Source organism: Lycorma delicatula, chromosome 7, assembly GCF_047948215.1.
Source record: "Lycorma delicatula isolate Av1 chromosome 7, ASM4794821v1, whole genome shotgun sequence".
In the NCBI taxonomy this organism is placed as follows: Eukaryota; Metazoa; Arthropoda; class Insecta; order Hemiptera; family Fulgoridae; genus Lycorma; species Lycorma delicatula.
The window spans coordinates 103,075,567-103,097,305 of record NC_134461.1 but is presented as its reverse complement, the minus strand read 5'-3'; the positions used below and the strand labels follow the sequence as shown (position 1 = coordinate 103,097,305).

The window sequence follows — 21,739 nt, the reverse complement described above, 5'->3', positions numbered from 1 at the left end:
CAATAAGTTTTGTAACAAAATGTATATTTTTTCCTCCTAACAAAAAATGAATCAAGCTAACAACAAAACAAAACAATGCTTCAATGGTGGAAAGTGAGACTATTAAAAAAATTCAAAGATGCTAATGCTACCATTCTGCCATGGAGGTTGGCAGAATATGCTATCAAAAATTAATTATGCCAACAATCCAGAAATATATGTAATGCAACTTTGTTGCTAATTCAGATCCTGTAGACAGCTACTGTCTATACATGATTACTATAATGAGTATATTAACTGGTCATTAACCAGGTATGATCAACCTGTACGTAAACTGGCCACTTATACTACTGGATCACTAGATCAGAATATATTGTGAATTAGACTTACGACAGAATGGTGTCTAGAGACTGTACAAAGAAGCTATTAGCATTAAAATTTAACTGGTCAAGTTGAACTTCAAATGCAAATTCTTTGTTCCATTTTTTTCTATCTCCTGTGCAAGAAGGCAAGTGTGCTTATCATCTGTCAAACAATCTGATTTTGAGTACAAATGTAAATCAGGTATTTTTTTCTTTTTAAATGTCATCAAATGATATAATCATGAGTTACCAGTAAGTTAGCATTATATATTAACAACGTATAGTACACAGTGAAATGTAATCGCATTATTTACTTTCAATAATGTTTGGGAACAGCTCATAAAATGTAACTACAGTCAGTAACACTTAACAACCCATAATTTTTACTAAGCAATCAATTTCTGAACAAGTTTCAAGAGTTATGAAACCATCAGTCAGCAATGAGATTCAATTCAGTTTAAGCTGTTAAAATTATTCATAAACCAATTTAAAATTAAGTTAATTTTAATTATATTTTTAAGTTGTATTATAGGTATTCATAGTTTACTCTTGTTTAATAAATAGTCTACCTTATAAAATAGACACATACAACCAACTGGTGCACTTTGTTGTTTGCACTACAGTCTTTTTTTTTAGAACAACAAACTGATTTAATTAAAGTCCAGGAAATAGTTCTTGGATTTAGCTTTGAATTTTTTTATCAACCACAATCCATATCATTATCATAAAGATTACATAAAAATAAAAATCAATTGATTTTTGGAATATTAATTGTTTTTCTTATCTGGAATTCTGGGTTGGGCAATAAACTACCATCTCATTCAAATTCACTCCCAACACCTTCACAATTATCCTTCACATTTCCGTATCCCTGATAATATTTTCCCTAATTTTTCCAGCTACCTTTATCTCTGCCTATTTCTTAGGCTTTTCCTAATTACCTTTCAGAATAACACTTTCAATCCTGTTCAATTGTTCCTCATTCTTTCTACATGCTTAAATGGTTTTAACATTATCCAACCTATGCATTCCAACAAATTTTTTTTTCTACAAGAAGTTAGGTTTAATGCAATCTTCAACCCAAGTAGTTTCTAATCACTTCTAAAACTGATTTCAAAAAACATGGTTCTCAATTCAACCCATATTTTTTTTCATATTAAAGCTTTTTTTAAAAACTGAGGAGAAGAAAGTTGTGCCAGTCACCACCCAGCTGTACAGACGGTAGTGTCAGGCTCTCATCCACTAAAACCTCTCCCCATTAATACATTATGCTTTGATGCCACCTTTCAGCATTACTCAGAGACATGTTGCACTCACCACAGAATTTCAGACTATCTCAGGAAGTCCTAGACACCTCAACAGTAGCTGACAATCCCTGAGGGCACCCAACCACCTCTTTGTCTAGGATATACCTTCCCTACTCCTACCTAACAGTGGTTACTTTTCCACTCTAAGTTAAAGTAAATTTTGATAATTCTTTGTTATTTTGTAGGCAGTTCATCTGAGGTTCTATAATAAATTAAATCAATTTTTTTTTTCTTGTAACAAAAAATTACATTGCTTATAAGGACAATTTTGAAGATATTTTTCATTCTTATCTGCTTAGTATTGAATTTTTATAGCATAGTGGTACAAAACGTGATGTCATCTTGATATATCAAGTATTTTCACATGGAATTGCAAAAAAATTGGTCAGAAAATGTAGAATAAATAATAATATATATCCCGCATTCCAGACAGCCTTACCACAACCTCAATCATCATCATCTCGTGTTCTGCCTGGTTTAAAGTCCATAATGCCACTGCTGTCCCCATTCATCTCTATCCCAAGCATTTTCCTTTGTCCCCTTGTAGTTTCCAATCTTCAACTCATTTATTAAGATCACCCTTCCAATGCAGTTGTCAAGATCTCACTCCCACTAACAACATGTTCTAACCAGTTTCTTTCCTTCTTTGTACTTCCTGCATATAAGGTGCTACTATTAATATATTATTTATAATATTAATATTAATATTAAGGTGAGACTAATGCTGCTACAGGAGAACTGCGCATGTGCCAAATTTATATGACCAACAGCTGTGTAGCATTAATCCTCCTTCTCTTTCGATTGTCACCACTCCAGTTTCTGTAGACATTTAGTCTGGCCATGGCCTTTGTTTGGATAACATATGTTTTTTTTGTTTTGCCGAAAAAATTATAAGTGTTTAAATTAAAGCAAAAAATTGTGAAATTTCATATGAAACTTGAAAAAACCGCTACTAAAACTTATCTTTTTTTTAAAAATGTATATGGCAATGAATGTTTATCACATTAGACATTTCCAAGAAGACGTTGAAGATGATGTTCACCTGGGTTGCCCTTTCATGTCAAAAACAGATAAAAATATTGAAAAAATTTGTAATCTGATCCAATCTGAACGTCAGTTAACTATTCGTGCAATTGCTGAAGCTGTAGGAATTGGCGAAGAATGTGCAAGGCAAATTTCACATAGCAAGTTTAACATGCAAAAAGTGTGTGCGAAAATGGTGCCTAAAATTCTCAAAATCTAACAAAAAGAAGCTCATGAAAATGTTTGTTCTGACACTTTGAATGCCATTGAAAATGACTCAAACTTCTTGAAAAAAGAGTGATAACATATGATGAATCTTGATTTTTCACTTATGATCCAGAAACTAAGCATCAATCCATGCATTTGAAGGCCCCCAACTTCACAGAAATCTAAAAATGCTCAAATGAGCAAATCAAAATTCAAAGTGATGATTTTTTTTCAATATTCATGTGATTGTGTATCTTCACTGGGTTCCTGAAGATCAAACTATTAATCAACAGAGCTTGAGATCCTTGCTTAACTACATGAAAAGATAAAAAAAAATGACCCTAACTGTATAAGAATAAATCACGTGTTCTTCATCAGGGCAACACACTGGCTCACACTCCACTGTCTGTCAAGACGTTTCTAGCGAAGTATAACATCCCAGTGTTAGACCATCCACCTTATTCATCTGACCTGGCACCACATGAGTTTTATTTTTTCTCCAAGGTCTAATCTGCATTAAAAGGAACAAGATTTCAGACCGTTGAAGCTGTGAAAGAAAAAGCGGCATGTGCCATGAAAGAGCTCACAGAAGAAGACTTCCGCACTGTTTAGAACAATGGAAAATTCGCATGGAGCATTGTAGGGATAGAGGAAGGGTGTACATTGAAGGGCTAATAACTAAATATGTATAAATTTAAAATAAAACATTTTACAGCATTAGTCTTGTTATTTAATAGCCACACCTCATACAAGCTTTTTCTACTTTAATCCTGTGCATTATTTCCTCATTCCTCACTATAACAATCCATCTTACTTTCTCCATCCTTCTCCATATACAAATCATACAAGCCTCAAACCAGTTCCTCTCCCTCGTCATCCATTATTCACTTCCATACAACAAGGTAATCTGTACATAGAATTTGGGTAACCTCTTCCTTAACTCTAATTGCAGACTTTTACCATACATTACCTATTCTTAGTGAAGGCTTCCTTTTCCATTGCTATCCTTCCTTTTATTTCCTCTGTCCTCTTCCAGTCCTCTGTCACCATAGTCCCCAAATAATTGTAATTTTTTATTTTTTCTATTCTTCCTTCATTTGTCCTCACCACTAAATCCTCTTTGTTGTTTACTTTCAATATTTAAGTTTTTCCTATATTTATTTTCATTCTAAACTCTTTCACTCCTTTCTCCAGGGCTGTAAAAAATCTTTGCAGCATGTGTGCGTGTCATCACATAGAATTACCATATCATCAGCAACCTTATGTATCTCATTTTTTGTTCACCTATACTTATACCTTCTCCTCTTTCACAAAAATTCCCAGCAGTATTTTCTGTACAATGAAAGTTGTAGAGAAATTACCTCTATACAACGTCTCTATAGCACAGTTTCTTACTTTTAATAACAATCAATAAACAAATTAATACATACTTCTGCATTTCAGAGAGCCTTATCTCATGCTTGGTAGCAGTTTATTTATATCATTTTCCTGTATTCCTTTCCTTATTTTTATCAAGGTACACACACAGGTTTCTTCATGCACAGGCATGTCTATATTTTAATTAAAAATAAAACTAAAATCTGTTACATAATACATAATTTAAAAAAAAAAACTGACTAAATAAACAGAAAAATATATCTTTTCAATTCTCTAAATTTCAAAAATAAAAAGCGTAAGAATATGTCAAATAAATGGAACAGCTGTTTTGCATGTAAAATGCTTATTCATGTTTTATTAATTATTTTTAAATTCTAAAAATATAAATAGAAAAAATAAATTAATTTTTACATTTTCTGACAGACTTAAAAATATTGTCATGAAAAATGTTAGAAAGTATTTTTATTACTTCCATGTATGAAGTAAAAGAAGTATTGTGATCGCAAAAAATGTAGGTTTTCATATTTCAATGGAAATATCCATTTTGGCATTCCCTGAATCCATTTTGACTAGTTTCATTGTGACGTCTGTACATATGCATGTACGTATCTTGCATAACTTAAAAATGATCAGTTGTAGGATGTTCAAATTTTGGATTTAGGACTGTTGTAATATATCTAACTGTGCACCTCCACTCTTGATTGCAATTGACTGAACCAAAAGTGTCCAAAAAAGCCTTTTCTTAACTGCAGTAATGCCCTCATTGAGAGCTTTTCAACAATAATCATAAGTGGTACTTATTTTCATTGGTTCAAGAGTTATAGCCAAATAAAATTTTAATTAATGGAATTTTTGGATCTTAGGGGAAGGCAGATTGCTTCAAATCAGACTTCATCTCCTTTTTTTTAACTTTTTCTTTTAATTTAAATATATTGATTTATTAATAATTATGAACCGCTTACTCTAAAAAAAAATTTACGATGAATAATAATTCAATAACATAAAAAAAGGGAAAAATATCAGAAGCTTTTAATGAAATAAAATTTTATGTACTTTACATTTAAAAAAAAAAAAACATGTAAATGTAATTTAATAAGCGTTCAAGGAAGTTATGTGTTGTCCACATCAGGTTTTTTATTATATTTTTCAGAATTAGATAATTTAAAAGCAAATTGCGTATCAACTTTTTAAATTAAAAAAGTCTACTCATCCCTATCTGACTCACGAAAATGAACAGAAAAGTACACACAGAAACATGTAACAAAAACAAAAAGATATAAGAAAGGTAAGATAGGCAATATAAAATGTAATGGTTTCAGATCCCTTGGTTAGATAAATTGAAGATTGTACGTATAAAATATATAGAGGGTAAAAGGAGACAGGATCTCTCTTGTGAGGAATACGACTGAATACTTTATCAGCTGAAATAGAATTGGAAACATCTCACATTATACCCACTACAGGTACCTACTACTTCAACTAAAATAACTGCTCTCATTTCAAATTTTTATGACATATCTAACAAAATAGGTCAATAAAATAATAATAAAAAATACCATAAATCTATAATATTTAATGACATGTAACAAGTTTATCTTTACAAAGTACATCATCAAAAATAAAGGTAAAAAATATTATGTCATAAAAAACTAAATACCAAATTTTTCCGAGATAAAATCATAATTAATTGTATTGCTCTAATGATGTAATAACAATAACATTTTCATCTAACAGAATAATTATTTCATTGAAACCTCTCAGTACATTAAATTCCTTAAATAAAAGGTTCATTCTTCTCTATACCATATTACATAAAATAAATTTAACACCTCACAATGTTTACAAATCATAAGACTTAACAAATCAAGAAATTTATTAATTAATACTTTCATGCAAACTAATAGTTCAACTCTGCCAATCTCCGTGGCTGAGTCGTAGGGTTTCATCCAGAGATGATCCTGGGTTTGAATCCCAGTCAGGCATGGCATTTTTCATATACTACAAAATTCCATTTCCATATCCCATGCACAAGCTTTAAGATTATGAAATGATATCAAGCCAAAAAAAAGAAGAACATCCTGGCAGCAGAATATAATAATTTATTAAAAAATTGTTTCATTAGCTGTGTTTTTTTATTTTGAATTCTTTTGCAGAGATTTCTGCTTCATCAGTAAAGATATATTTTAATATAATTAAATTTTTTAAAAGAAGCACATCTCACAGAATAAAGTGAATTATTCTGCTGCTATAAGAAAACTATTATTTCGGTACCATGTTTAATTATAATTTAAATATGAAATTTAAAATTATTTTACAATTAATGGTAATTATTATTTATAAGAAAAAATTTAAATAAAGGATTTACCTTTAACACCTTTGTGAAAACCTTTAACTTTAACCTTAATCTTAAACTTTAACCTTTGTGAAAAAATGGAAGATAAAATACCCATAAAATAAAATGATGGATTAGATATCTTAATTATATTTCAATAATACAAAAGAAAAAAAATCAGTTTAGAACATGATGCGATGGTTAAAAAAAATAAACCTTCAGTCAGTTGAGCTTGGATCAATAGTAAGCTCCTTACTTCAATCCATTCATTTAATAAATATTTTGTCTATGTAATATGTTTATTTATATACTTACTAAGAAAATTATAAATTTATTCCTTTAAGTACATGATTGAAACTCTCACTCTACATGTATAATAAAAATGAAATAAGTGTAAAAATCAAGAATTCATGAATCATTCGTTTTAAAAAATTACTTTGATTTTTGAATCTGTTAATTCATTTCAAATATTTGATGAAATTTTGGATTAAAAATTAAACAACGGTATATTTTTATAACATTAAGAATATTTTTACTACTAATATTCAAATAAGGAACAATAGAAAAATGAACATAATCAGGAAAACACTGATAAAAAAATCACGGACAATAAATGTAATAATCAGATAAAAGTTTCATTATGAATAAGTATACAACTTTAATAAACTTAGAAGTATAATTCTTCTAGATGTAATGAAAATAGTAGGCCAAGTATGAAAAGGAAATCAGCTGAAAGAATAGTCAGGAAAAATTATTTACTGGAAGGTAAAACTGATGAATTACCTATTTGAAAAACTGACAGGGAAAAGTTAATTATTATTCCTGCATATTCACATATATAAATGATTTTTCTTAGATCACAAGAGATTTTTTATTAATCACTGCTAAATTACATTCAATGAAATGATAATTGACAAAAATTTCAATAATTACTCGTAAAAATGTATCTTAAAAATATATATTAAACAGCAAAATAAACACAAATACAAAAATGTATAAAATTAAAATATAATAATCAATGACAAAAACAATTTAAGTTTCTCTATTAACACATATGTAAATTAACAATGAAAATGTAATTAATCTATATTAGGTATTTTTTTTAAATAACTGAAGAATATATTATAACATGTATAGAAATGCAGTGATGGGTTGATGGTAGATTGTTACGGTGCTTGGTTGTAATTAGATTTTATCAACACAGTCACTACTATGCTTAGTACCGGCGGGGTTTCCAGAATGCATAATAAACTAATTACTCTACTACATACATATACACTGAACACACAATGCAGTCAATATGTATACAAACACACATACGCCAAACAATGGTAGTTGCTGTTGTACTGATATCCATTCTGTCATGATATAAAGCATTGTAAAATATACATGAACGACCCTGACCAACGAATCAGTATACAGTAGCTAAGTGTGTATATATTTAACACTCTCTCACTCACAGTAACTCTCTTTCTTTCACTGTTTTCCCACCTCTCAAAACAACTATTTCTACTCCCTTCATTTTTCACAGTGACATTTTCTCATTAACTCAGTCCAGTCTTCTGGCCAAAATAAAAAATACAATGCTAATTACCTATGTTCTAAATTCTTCTCTCTACATGCAAGCCTATTAAGCCTTCAACCAAACACAACTAGCAAAAAACCTATTAATTTTTTAAAGCAGGTGCTAAAAACTCTATATTATGTATCATTATACATTAATGTAACAAAATATTTATTTACAAATTGAATTATATTAAAAAGTTTTTTCTTTTTGTTAATATTAAAGATGTCTTTGAATGCTTCAAAATTATACAGCAACCAATTGAAAAAAATAACATGCAATTCTAAAAATAGTAAAATTGCAAGCTCGCAAACTGGCTCTACAACTTCAAGAATATCACTAATTCTTGAAATGGAAGGTGTATAAACCTTAGACACTACTGTTAATTCCACAAAGCTAAAAATTCAAGGTAAAGATAGCCGATTCTTTTCTTGCTCATAAGTACAAGACAAACAAAAACAATCATTTTTTTTTTTATTAATATGTTCTCAAACATGAGTCTTACTGAGGAGAATGAGATTAATAAATTGATAGATGAAAGTTGTCCGAAATCAAAACATGAAACTTGCTGAAACTGAACCTGAGCTCAGTTACCTAGGAACCAGTGTGCTAACCGCAATAACGACTGGCCAGCAAGTTGATATATTAGCCAACAAACATAGATATCAAAGTAAATATGCATCTTCCATCTATTACACAATTAACAATAACTTTGTTCTAAGGCTAATAAAAAATAATAATTACAAAATTAACTTATATTCGAAACATATGTTTAGTGAAAACTGAAAAATAATTTTAATCAGATAATCAAATCATTCTATACAACATGCTGTATCTATCTGTGTACAGGAGATAAAACTAAAGATGATGAAGATTGATAGGGCTGCAAGGTTTTTGGGAGATCAGGAGTATCCTGATCTGAGTAGGCATTAAATATGTAAAGAGTTAATGACAAATTTATGCATGTAAGAAAAAGTTAAGGAAGAAATAACTTCTTTTTTTTTTCTTTTTTTTAGAATATTTGAATCTCCTAATTAATCACTAGCTACTTAAAATTCATACAAATAAATATCAGTATTTGGTTTGGCAAGTTTGACAATGCAGATAATTTTCTTGTAGCAAGATTATTAAGTATAATTTTATATTATTTTTGTATTACTCAGATGAAAATGGTTAAAGAATCTTTCTTGAGATACTTAAATGAAAGTAAATTTTATATCATTTTGATACAAATTTTTTAACCACCATAGGATGCCATAAGAATAGAACACCACTTAAAGATTTTAAGCTTTATTCATGATTTAGTAATAGCTGTTTTGACCATCTTTGAGCCAAATGTTGTCCTACAATGAAAATTATTCAAATAATTCTGGATAAAGTCATTACCCCAATCAGAATCAATTCCTCTGTGGGATGATTATCTTCAACTGTTGAGAAAATATTTTCTAATTTTTTATTTTCTGGCTATAGTGATATATCATGCTAAGCTATAATGAGAAAGTATAAATATCAGCCAACAATCTAAACAACAAAAAAAAAATTGATATTGTTAAATGTTTAGCACTGTAAGAAAACATAAAAAAAATATCTTCTTAATAAAAGAAACAGATTTAAATAAATTGTAAAAAATAGATTTAAATAAATTGTAAACAGATCTGTGAAAAAAAATTTTATTCCATTGCTCCAAGTCCAGAAAATCTATCATTATCAGATGGACATTTGAGCGTACGTACTTATGTACGCATGTTAGTCCGTACTTGGTCTTATAACTCTGGACCCCAATAACACACTTCTTAAAATTTTGTAGACAGCTACTATCTTTAGGGGGAAAAGAACATATTAAATTTTTGCAAAAATTGGAAAAAGGAATATGGATGTTTTGGTCAAAATAAAATTTCAATCTTACTTTGGCACTTTGGCAAAAACGTTTTCTTACAAAAGTTGAAATTTATTTTATTAAAATTACAAATTACCAAACGTTTTTATTTAATATTCACCTACTCCCCAAAAAAAATTACTTTAAATATTTTTTTTTAGCTATATCTTGCTTCAGGAAAGAGGTAAATGTGATTTTTCTGCATCTGTATTTTCTAAATCAATAGGCCTTCAAACCCCTATAAATTTTTTGTCCATCCCACTTTAATGATCTGTGGTAACAAAAAATACTTTAATTGTCAACAATTTAAAAAAAAAAAATTATTTTCACTTTAAATCCAGGTAAATATAAAAAATTAAATTTTTTTATAACCTTTACTCTTTATAATTTCCTGAAAAAAAAATTATCCAAAAATCTTCACCTCTTCCTAGAATATTTCAACTTTGTTTATTTACAATTATGGCTGCCACTAAATATTTAAATAATTTTAAAAAGTTATTTTTTTAATAAAAGTTTTGATTTTTTTAGAATTTATACTCTAAATACAGTACAATTTTGATAACCGACCAAGTTGGTCTACTGGTGAACTCGTCATCACAAATCAGCTGGTTTCAAAGTCAAGAGTTCTAAGGTTCAAATCCTATTAAAGGCAAAAAATACTTCTATACCGATTTGAATACTAGATCGTGGATACTGGTGTTCTTTAGTTGGGTTGGGTTTCAATTAACCACACAGCTCAGGAATGGTTGACCTGAGACTGTACAAGAATACACTTCATTTGCATACATACACATCATCCTCGTTCATCTTCTGAAGTAATACCTTAAGGTGGTTTCGGAGGCTAAAACATTAAAAGGAGAGTACAAATCTTGATGATAAAAATGTAAATTTGGTCAAGGAGATCAATTACGATCAATAACTTTTATTAAGATTTTGATTTTTTTCCAATTATTCTTTTAATACTGTACAACTTTTAAGGAAAGAATGTAATTTGATTAAAAAGCTTAAATCATTTCCCTACTTTATTTACTGAACATTTTGAAATTTTTCTCAATTGAATTACAAATATGAATAATTAAGTTATTAAAAAATTCCTATAAAAACCTATGACTTATTTCAAACATAAAATCTAGCAAAGGCAATGCTGGGTAAGGTATGCAACACTGTGCTGGCATTTTTCTTCAGAATTTTTGTAGTAAAGGAAACATAATAAAAATGGTTGTAAATTTAACTTTACTCGATCATGGCAGAAATAATACAGTCATATCCACACCAATCAACTTTTAATAAACGTTATATTAGTTTTCTTGTTCTTTCCTAAATACACTAATATAGAACTATTGTTCTCTTATTTCTTGGATTTAATTTCATTTCCTCTAGATTATATAAATCGTTATAAAGTTTTATTTTTTGAAAATAGCTTGTTTATAATGGAAAAACAATTCACACAGACTATGAATACTTACTTGGAAACTAGAACAGTACTAAGCATAAGTGATACAAATAACAAGTTTGATTTCACAAAAAAAATGAATGATCAAAATTAATGTTCAAAATAAATTTTTAAAAAATGAAATATTTAAAAAATACTAGTTTGGTAGCAGTTTTTAAAATTCATTTATAAAAAAAAATTATGAAATACAAATAATTATTTAATACAAATTAAATTAATTTTTTTTATTTCTGAGATTAGGAATATTAACAAATACAATCATTAAGTTTTTTATATTGATATAAAAAGCCTTATATTTGAAAAACTGTTTAAGCTTATAGAAGCGAAAGAAATACAATAATTGAATATCACAAACTTGCCTTTTTTTAATTTTCTAATAAAGAATGCATGACATACTTTTTGTTTATAGATTTTGTAGTGGAAGCACAGTAATTATACACAGTGATTATTAAGAAAGATTTCAAAATGCCAAAACCTTTACTTCTGTATTTCAGCGATAACGTATGAATGGTTCACTTTGCAATATTCATATTTTGTCAAACACCAAGAACAACATAATTACAATGATGAAACAAACGTGATTTACACATTTAACTTAGCCCAGGGCTTAGTACTAGAGCAGCGTTTCTCAAACAGGGGATCATGGTGATATGAAAGGAGGGGATCGCAACATGAGCCTACAACTTTACACATAACCAAAAATGGAATTATTTTTTGAAAAAATCTATTATTTTACTTACAAAAAAATTTTTATTTACAAATCTAAACAAAATAGATTAATGAGATAGTTGTGTTTGGTTTTCATTTAAAAGTTTCTCCATACATGAATGTATGGTAGAAACACACAAAATCAAATTGTTTTAAAGTGATAAAAGATTCCTATTTTTAGTTTTTAGTGCAATCATAGACAAAAAACCCTTTTCCCAGAGGTAAGACATGGTGAAAGAGATTAATATTTTCAATGCTTCTGAGACTGAATTTCCATATTCACTTCATTAAATCTTCAGATGTGAATTGTTGTAATGTTTTATTGGCAGACAATTTGATGAGCTGGTCCTGAATCTCAACTGGACACTTAGCTGCTGTAACAACATTTTCACTAAATGGATTTGTTATCCATCTCTTTAAGAAATCATTTTTAACTTCTGGGAAATACTCTGCAAACTGAATTTTTAGCTCACTCAAATGCATCTTCATGCTATCCAAACTGTGGTGAATAATAATGTCTTATGCACATTTTTCTCAATATAATCAAAAATGAGTGGAAACACATCCAAATTTTTGCTTTCAAGTGAATAATCCAGATATAAAGCTTCTTAATGACAACATGAACTTTGTCTGTCATTAATATAATGTTTTTATCACGTTCGTGTAAATTCACATTCAAGTCGTGTAAATGTGAAAATACATCAGCTAAGTAAGCCAACAGCAACATACACTCATTATTCTGTAAAAACATTGAGAGCGGCCTTTGTTTATCCTGGAAAGATGTTATTAATTCATCTCACAATGCCAAGCAAATAAACACTTTCACCACGATAACCCTCTAACTCCTGTGTGGAAAAGAAGAGAGTTTTTTCTTTTTGCCCATTTCATCGCATAATTTTGCAAACCCAATTCTGTAGTGATCGAAGGTCAACTTTTAATAAAATTAACCATTTTTACAGCTTTACAAAGAATTTGTTTGAAATTTTCCAAGATATTTTTTGTCTGTGAAGGAAGCAATGAGCCCATTCAGCCCTTGTATACAATGATTTTTTAATTTTTTTCAGAAATCCACTGTTCTTTCCTGTTATCGCCTTTGCACCATCACTACATACTGCAATAGATTTTGTCCAAGCTAAGTTATAGTTTTTAGTGGCTCCATAAAAAACATCAAAAAGACATGACCTGTTACACGACTAGGTACTTTTTTTTATTGATCTGTCCTTACTGCATTCATATCTCACAAAATATAAGAACAGAGAAATGTTTGCCATATCAATTGACAGACTGAACACTAAAAAATTCACTTCAACTCACTTGCTGAATTATCTGATCGCAAACATCAGCAGCCACATTATCGGTTCACCTTGATACTGTGTCGTTAGAAAGAAGACTTTTTCAATTTTTGTTTTTGTTTTTTCCACGCCTATTAAAACACTGACCATATCAACTGTAGCAGGCAATGAGGTTTTCTGCAACTGTATGGGACTTGTACATCTTAGCTACTTTTAATGATACGAGATAAGATGCTTTTTCACAAGTGCGTGTGTCAATACTACTATCATAAAACCTATGTAGATTCTTGTTATTACTATGTCCCTGTTAAAACTCTCATCACATAATCATCATTTGATTTATTTAAATAAACATCTGCATTGTATAATCTAAAAATGAGTCCACACTTTTTTCTCCATCTTATCCAAATCATATTTTTGTTCTTAGTGATATACTATTTTATCAGCCCATAACATTTTTAATTAGCTGTAAATATATGGAACACATCATCATTCATAACAGGAAGATTAAAAACAACACAAGATAGATCTAAGTATGGATGTAACTTATTGTAAAATGAATTCAGGACTAGCCACAATGTCAAGCATGAAATTACACTTTAAATCAGCACAACTAACATTTTTATTAAATTCATTTTTTAGAATGATTATTAAATGTTAAATTATGTATACAATCTAAACAATGTAAAACAAAGGACATACAACCAATATTAATTTATTTTCATTATAACATAATCATAATGCTATAAAATTATTTTAGAAATTACTTTAAATTTCCATATGAAAATCTTTATTTAAAAATAAATAAATTTAAAAACTGTTTATAATCTGTATTTGAAAACAGTTATTAGATTATAATAACATTTATGCAATCTGACGCTAAAATAACTTTCTTATTAAGAAAAAAAACAGTTAAGGATCATAATAAATCACATACGGCATCTTGTTCAGTTCCTCAAACAAATTTGTTTCTGAATGAGTAGTATAGTCTATGACAAGTAGAACTACATAAAACAAAATAATAATACATAAAGAACACTTATTTTCTATTAAATTTGAGGTTAACTTATTTTTTACTGAAAATACTTATTGAACTTTTTTTGTTTATTAAGTGTCTTCTTTTATACCTTCTATCTAAGAAGTGATTTTGTTAATTACACTATAGTGGAGCAAAGCTTGTGATTCTGTAAGCAACTAGATTTTGACCCAGTAATTTAATATTTATTTACTTTCACAATGGTTTTTTTTCATCAATCAGAGTAAAAATTTCAACATTCCATTGCATGTACTGTTAATAATGGGGTACCAAAACACAGTTAAAATATAAAAGTAGTGATATTTACAATATATGCTAAAAGTTATCCATCAGTCTATATTTGTTCAATATAAAATCTTTGTTAGTTGACCAATTTGAACAGGGATGCTATAAATATTAACTAATTCCTTCCCATCTCATCATCATTCCTACAGATGAAATAATCTACATGTGGTATTTAACTACAAGTAGGGATACGTTCTCCTCCAAATGTAATCTATATATATATACAGAACAAGGAAATTTTCTTTTAGGAAAATCTGCTATAATTAATAAAAAAAACCTACAAAACATATGGATTTAAAATTAACTTGTGATCATTATCGGTGTTTGTTAACAAGTCCTAATTTATTCAGTTTCTTATCTGCTTGAATCATAAAACAGTCGACAGATTGACTGAACAAAATATTTGCTAACTAATATAGAAAATACTCTGTCATGTCAGAAATTATTCAGTCTACTTCATGCATCATCTAAGCATTACATACAATTTTTTTAATATATGAACCGTGATAAACAAACTAACTATATTATTTATTGACTACTGCATATTAAGTTACAACACATTCATTAATCATTATGCGAGTACATTCCTCACTACAGTTATTACTTAATTTACTGGTTAGCGCACCTTCATCTTAATGACATCTTGATGTAATGCTAATGATACTTTGGTTATGATAAAAGTACGTAAATTAATAAATTAAGTAACAACTGTAGACAAGGACAAACATACATAATTAATTTATAACACCTTGACATGAAGCAGACATCAACTTGAAAACACTCAATCATACAATTAGAATAAAATTCTAATTAAATGAAACAGAATTAAAGAAAAAGTAATTTTTCATTGCTTGTTTAATTTTTATACTTTAGATAATCAATCATGTCATTTTAAATATTTATTTTAAAATTATGTTTCTTTATATAAATTATTTTCTACTTTCAAAATGAATGGCTCCCCCTTAAACTAATATTCCTGACACCATCCTACTAATTCAACATATTGCATTAAAAACGGTTTTTTCTATCATAAATTAACTTTATAAAAAAAGTAATTTTAGATTAAATATGTAATTATAACACTTTTTAAATAAAAATTTAGATTTAATTTCAAGTACCCTATTACTTAAATATATACAAATAGTCTAACTTTTTTCTTGTATATGACAGTTGGCAATGAAAAAAATTGAATTATTCTACCAAATTAATACCAAAATGATAATGGAAAAATAATGTGATAAAATAATTTAAACAAAATAATTTATTTATCAAAAGTTATAAATATAGAATTCTTTAATAACTTATTTAAATCATTTCAATCATCCTTGCAATCAAAATCACTAAAGATGGTCATAAGAATAATTGAGGACATTTTGATGTAAGTTATTAAAAATGTCATTAATAAAATCTGGTTCAATTTGTCACTTCAGAAATTTATATTTTTCTATCATTATTAAACACTGATGTTAACAAGCAGTATTACTGTTTACCCACACGTTATTTTTAAAAGTGAAGATAAATATATATTACTAATGCTAAAAAAAATTTGTAATAACTTTTTACTTAATCCTAAAAAAAACTTGAAAATGTAATTTAGAGAATATAAAAGAGACATTACAAAAACAGCCCGACTATCTATAAATAAAAAAAGTTTAAATTAAACTACTAGTTACTAAAAAGAATTTTTAAATATTGACTCACCATCAAACAATAAATCTTGATAATGGACGTCTGTTTTATTCAACAATTTCTTCTCTTGTTCCTCCCACTTACGTCGCATCATTTCTCGATGCATATCATTCGATAGCATCTCTGGTGTTGCAGCAGACGAAGAACTTACATCAGTTGGCAGAGGTGGTGGAGTAGGTGGTTTTAAATTTTTCGCTAATTTATCATCTTTTTGCTTCATGTATTCTAAGTCTTTGCGTAGACATCTTCTTGATCGACCCAAAACATCGGTGAAATCAACCCTGTAATTTCATTTATCACAGTCACATATATAAAAGTATATAGCAAAATAAAACTTAGTCAAAAAACATTTAAGCACCAATATTTATATGTAAAATAAAAAATAAAATTATGAAAAAATGCATACAAATTTTTTTTTTATTGTTTAGAAAAATTGATATTAATAATTTATCTATATATTATTTTTTTTAACAACCAAAATACTGTTAGAATGGTTGACACCTTATAGTAGGGTTTACAATTCATCGTAAGCTAAATAATAAAAATAAATAAATGTAAATCAATGTTAAAATTATACTTTTACACTGCATTTATTAACAAGCTCCATGCAATCATAAGTCTAGAATGAATCTTTATAGTAGTACCTTGTTGTCTGAAATGTTAATTCTTTGCAGTTTAAATTGATTAATAAGGATAAAATCTAATTTAAAAAAAAATCTAGAAAATCTAATTTTAATTCATGTTTTAATTTTATAGCAAATTATACAGTTTTACAACTGCAGAAGAATTATTTTAAGGTATATATATATATTTTAACACATCCTTCCTAACAGTATTTTAGTGATATTAAAAATACATAAAAATTACTCTAAATAATAAATATACTTTGTTTGAAATAAAATCTTTTAAAAATAGTTTATTTATATAAGTGCTGACATGCACATCTTGTATATGGACCAACATAATTTTTTAAAGAAAATTAATTCATAGAAAAATTGCACATATAAACGTTTTCATATCTCTTAGAGTTTTCTCGGTATCTTGTCTGAAAGATAACAAAAACTACAATTAAATTAACTTTATTTTAATGAAGTGATTGAAAGTAGACAATGTACAGTAATTCCACTGACTAAATCACACATTTTACTTATATTTCTAATAATAAACTCATAAATAATATAGTAGATTATCAATAGGTGTATCAGATTGTGAAAGAATTCTTAATCAAATTAGATATTACTCAAGAGCAAACAGCAATATATATATAAAACTTGTTAATTTTTTAATTTTACTCTTAAGATTAAAGATTAAGAATTTCACAGTCTGATGCACCACTCTCATCAATAATGGGCAGTCATCATTACTAGAACAAAAAAAAAAAAAAAAAAAAGTTAAAGGCAATCAAGCAAACAGCCCCCTTCTTTATTACACTATATCTTTTATATTACAGGCTGAAAAATTTTTTCCTCACCTTAATATTATATCATATCTCATATAGAGAATAACATAATTTAAAGTACTTCACAATTTATATCTTTTAAACAAGAGGGGACTATCTGGTAGAATATATTATAAGATTTTATAATAGACTATAATTTCATTAAAAAAAATTATTAATTTAAATTGTGAAAAACGGCTACATTATTGATTAATGATACTAACAGTTGTCAATAATAACATTCAGTTTTTCAATACATTCTAATTAAAAATTTTATTAATTTTAAAACGTTGATAAAACAGAAAATTAAAATGATTTTAATGGTTGCTCAGGTTTGATGGTGATAAAATATATGTATATATAACAGAATCAAATAGATTAGTTAATGCTCAGTGATAAGTGTAGAGGAAGAAGTTATTAAATGAAACATCCTGTTCACAAAACAAAACATAATACATCATATGAAAAGCTGATTTATTTTATATCAAAATGCATTGCACACCAATAACTAACACTTTAACTTTGGGTAACTTAGTTTGAATAACATCAAGTATATTAATTATATAACAGGAATATGATTATACTGTATAAACATAGTGACTATGCATATGTATTAAAATATATCATAAATATTTCACTCAACTATTTGTAAATAATTAATAACAAAATCGTTATTACAGATATTAGTAATAGTTGTCAATATTACTTTTTTTTGTAGGTGTAGGCTATTTCCAAAAAAAAAATATTTTTTGGCATTACCAAATTACTTTTGCAATTAGGTTTACCTGCGCAGTCACCAGGAAAGAAACAAAACACCAAGTCAGTCCACAAGCAGATAACAGTCTACCCTATCAGATAATAACACGGATGCATTGGCTCTGTCAATATTATCATAGGGGATTTAGCATGATCAGAATTATACCTACAGAACCATTAATGGGGAAGAAGTAATCAAGGATATAAGGAAAAAGAATGGGTGTGTGAAAAAAATAATCTCCCATAAAAGTAAATCAGTGTAGTTTAACAGCTTGTTTCAAACTCATCAATATTTATTACTGTTAGTAAAAAAATTATTTATTATATATGTATACACATATACAAAGTGTGTCACAAAGTTTTCCCAGGACTTTCATAACCTATTCCACTCGTGAAAATAATGGAAAAAGTTCACAATTATAAAGATATCTTCTGAAATGTCATCTGCGAGTACGGCTAGTGAAAAATTTCGCTCGGATCTAATACTCTGGTGAAATGAGGTCGTACTTAAATTTTTAGGACATTAATAAAGGGGGCAGAATTAGTGATATCTTATGGAATTTGACCTGAAAAATTGAATAAAATAATTCCTAGAACGATATCTGCAGTACTTTTTGAGAAATTTGGGGTGAAAACCAATAAATTGGGGTTAAAACCTTATTTCTTATGTTTTTACAAACAATAACTTTGTTACATGGGTAATAAGCAGCACTTATGGGGAATTTAATTCTGAACAAAATGGTGTAAGATAAGTTGAATTTCATGGATGAAAAGTTAGAAAAATTCAAATTTTATTTATAAACAGTATACTAGATCAAAATGCATTAAACACCAGTTTAAAATAAATATTCAAAGATGAGTCCATCATTCTTGATATGCTTCTATATTACTTTTGTTCTTTTTAGTTTTTCAAGGCTGACCTTACGTTACTCAGCTGCATCCATAATGCAGACAATTAATTCCTCACAAGAATGTATTTTTGTTTTGTATAAAATATTTTTCAACCATTGCCAGACACAAAAATCTAAAGGCGTTAGATCAAGCAATCTTGGTGGCCAGGAATCTGAACCTCCACAACCGATCCATTTCGTCAGGGAATTGATAATTTAAATGAGTGAAAATGCCAAAGAGAAGTGGAGAGGCACACCATTGTACTGGAAGTATAGTTTGCGTTTCAGCACTACAGGAACATTTTCAAGCAGTTGCGACAATTCCTCTTGAAGAAAATGTAAGTAGACCTGAGAATTTAAGTAGCCATGTAATATGAACGGTCCAAACAGCTGATTGTGAAGAAGGCCATACATTGATGCTAAATCGGTGTTGAAAATTGCCTTCCACCGTTTCATGAGACTTTACTTTGGCCCTATATGCTCATTGCATAAGTTGTCAACACCATCTCGAGTGAAATTTGCCTTGTCAGGAAACAAAATTTAATTGTAGAGTTATCGATTTGTACTCCACCAGTTTCAGAACTCCAAGCAACGAGGACCGTCTCCTGTGTGTAGTTGTTGTACAGGAAGTTTATGGTATGGATAAAACTTGTTTTGTTAAGTGTCCTCCAAACCACTGAATGCGAAATTCCGATCCACTTAGAAAGACGTCGTCTACTAACCTCTTCCTTTTTCCTGTTTAGCCTCCAGGAATTACAGTCAGGTATTACTCCAGAGGAAATGATATGTATGAGTGTAAGTGAAGTGTAATCTTCTACAGTCTCAGGTCAACCAGTTCTGAGGTGTGTGGTTAATTGAAATCCAACCACCAAAGAACACTGGTATCCACGATCTACTATTCAAATCCGTACAAAAATAACTGCCTTTACTAGGACTTCAACGCTGGAACTCTCGACTTCCAAATCAGCTGATTTGCGAAAACGCGTTCACCACTAGACCAAACCGGTGTATTCGTCTACTGACGCCTGGACAGCATTGATAATAATTTCATCAATAACAGCATCATGTTGGACAGATCGTTCGTCGCTGTTATGAATACTACTTCTTTTATGAGTGAACCTGATTCGTGAAGACTGCGAAAAGTCGCGTTAATTGTTTTGGGATCTGGAATCCTGAGATTCGGAAAATATACTTTACATTCTACAACAGCAGCTGTAGCAATACTATTACACACACCAAAAATGAATACCATATCAGCGTATTCGTCTATTGTAATAGGTACGGCATTGCTTTAATGGCAAACTAAAATTCACAGAAAATGCAAACAGCAAAGTAAGCAGTACCAGATGTACATAATGTATCTTACAGAATGATTTAAACACTAATACTGTATTGCGTGTGCATTGTTGATCAGCTGTTGTTATTTTATAGCCAACTCTGAAATAACAATTTTAAAGTAATCTATTCTATTTCTATCATTAATAAAAAAAATTATTATGCAATTTTTATTAATTTATTTATTTCTATTTTACAGTTTTTGTGCAATTTACAGGGTTTTTTTTTTTCAATTTTTTAACAGTAAATTCCGTTTTTACAAATTTTTCACATCATAAAAAAAGGATTTGGTTTTTGTTTACATTAAATAAGTACTTTTCTGACAAATGTAGCAATGTTGTGTTTCTAAATAAAATTCGAATTTTTTCTAACTATTCTGGTTTTATTCGCCTTATCTTACACCATTTTGTTCAGAATCAAATTTTCCACAAGTTTTGTTTAAAATGTTGATAAGTTTATTACCCATTTAACAAAATTATTGTACGTCAAACATAAAAACAGGGTTTTTGTAACCAGATTTATCGGGTTTCACCCCAGATTTTGAAAAAGTGCTCCATATACGGTTCTGGGACATATTTTATTCGATTTTTCAAATAAAATACATAAGAAATCACTAATTCTGCCTTTTAATTAACGTCCTGAAAATTTCAGCAACCGGAGTAGCCGGAAGTAGCCGGCGGAGTACCCGAAATCCAAGTGAAATCGTTTAATAGCCGTAACTAGCAAACAAAGCATTTTAGGAGATATGTTTATATAAACTTTTTCCATTATTTTCATGAGTAGAATAGATTATGAAAGTCCTGTAAGAACTTCATGGTACAACCTGTGTA

At 28.7% G+C, this 21,739-nt stretch overlaps 1 protein-coding gene across 1 annotated transcript in view; it reads right to left on the bottom strand.

Annotated features, from left to right (window-relative positions):
- Positions 1-21,739, bottom strand: part of LOC142327277 (coiled-coil domain-containing protein 174) — a 296,126-nt gene that overhangs the window by 254,777 nt on the left and 19,610 nt on the right. Inside the window, exon 4 of the mRNA XM_075370175.1 lies at positions 16,503-16,771. Within this exon, the coding sequence (XP_075226290.1) occupies positions 16,503-16,771 (269 nt within the window). The remainder of the gene's footprint in view (positions 1-16,502; positions 16,772-21,739) is intronic.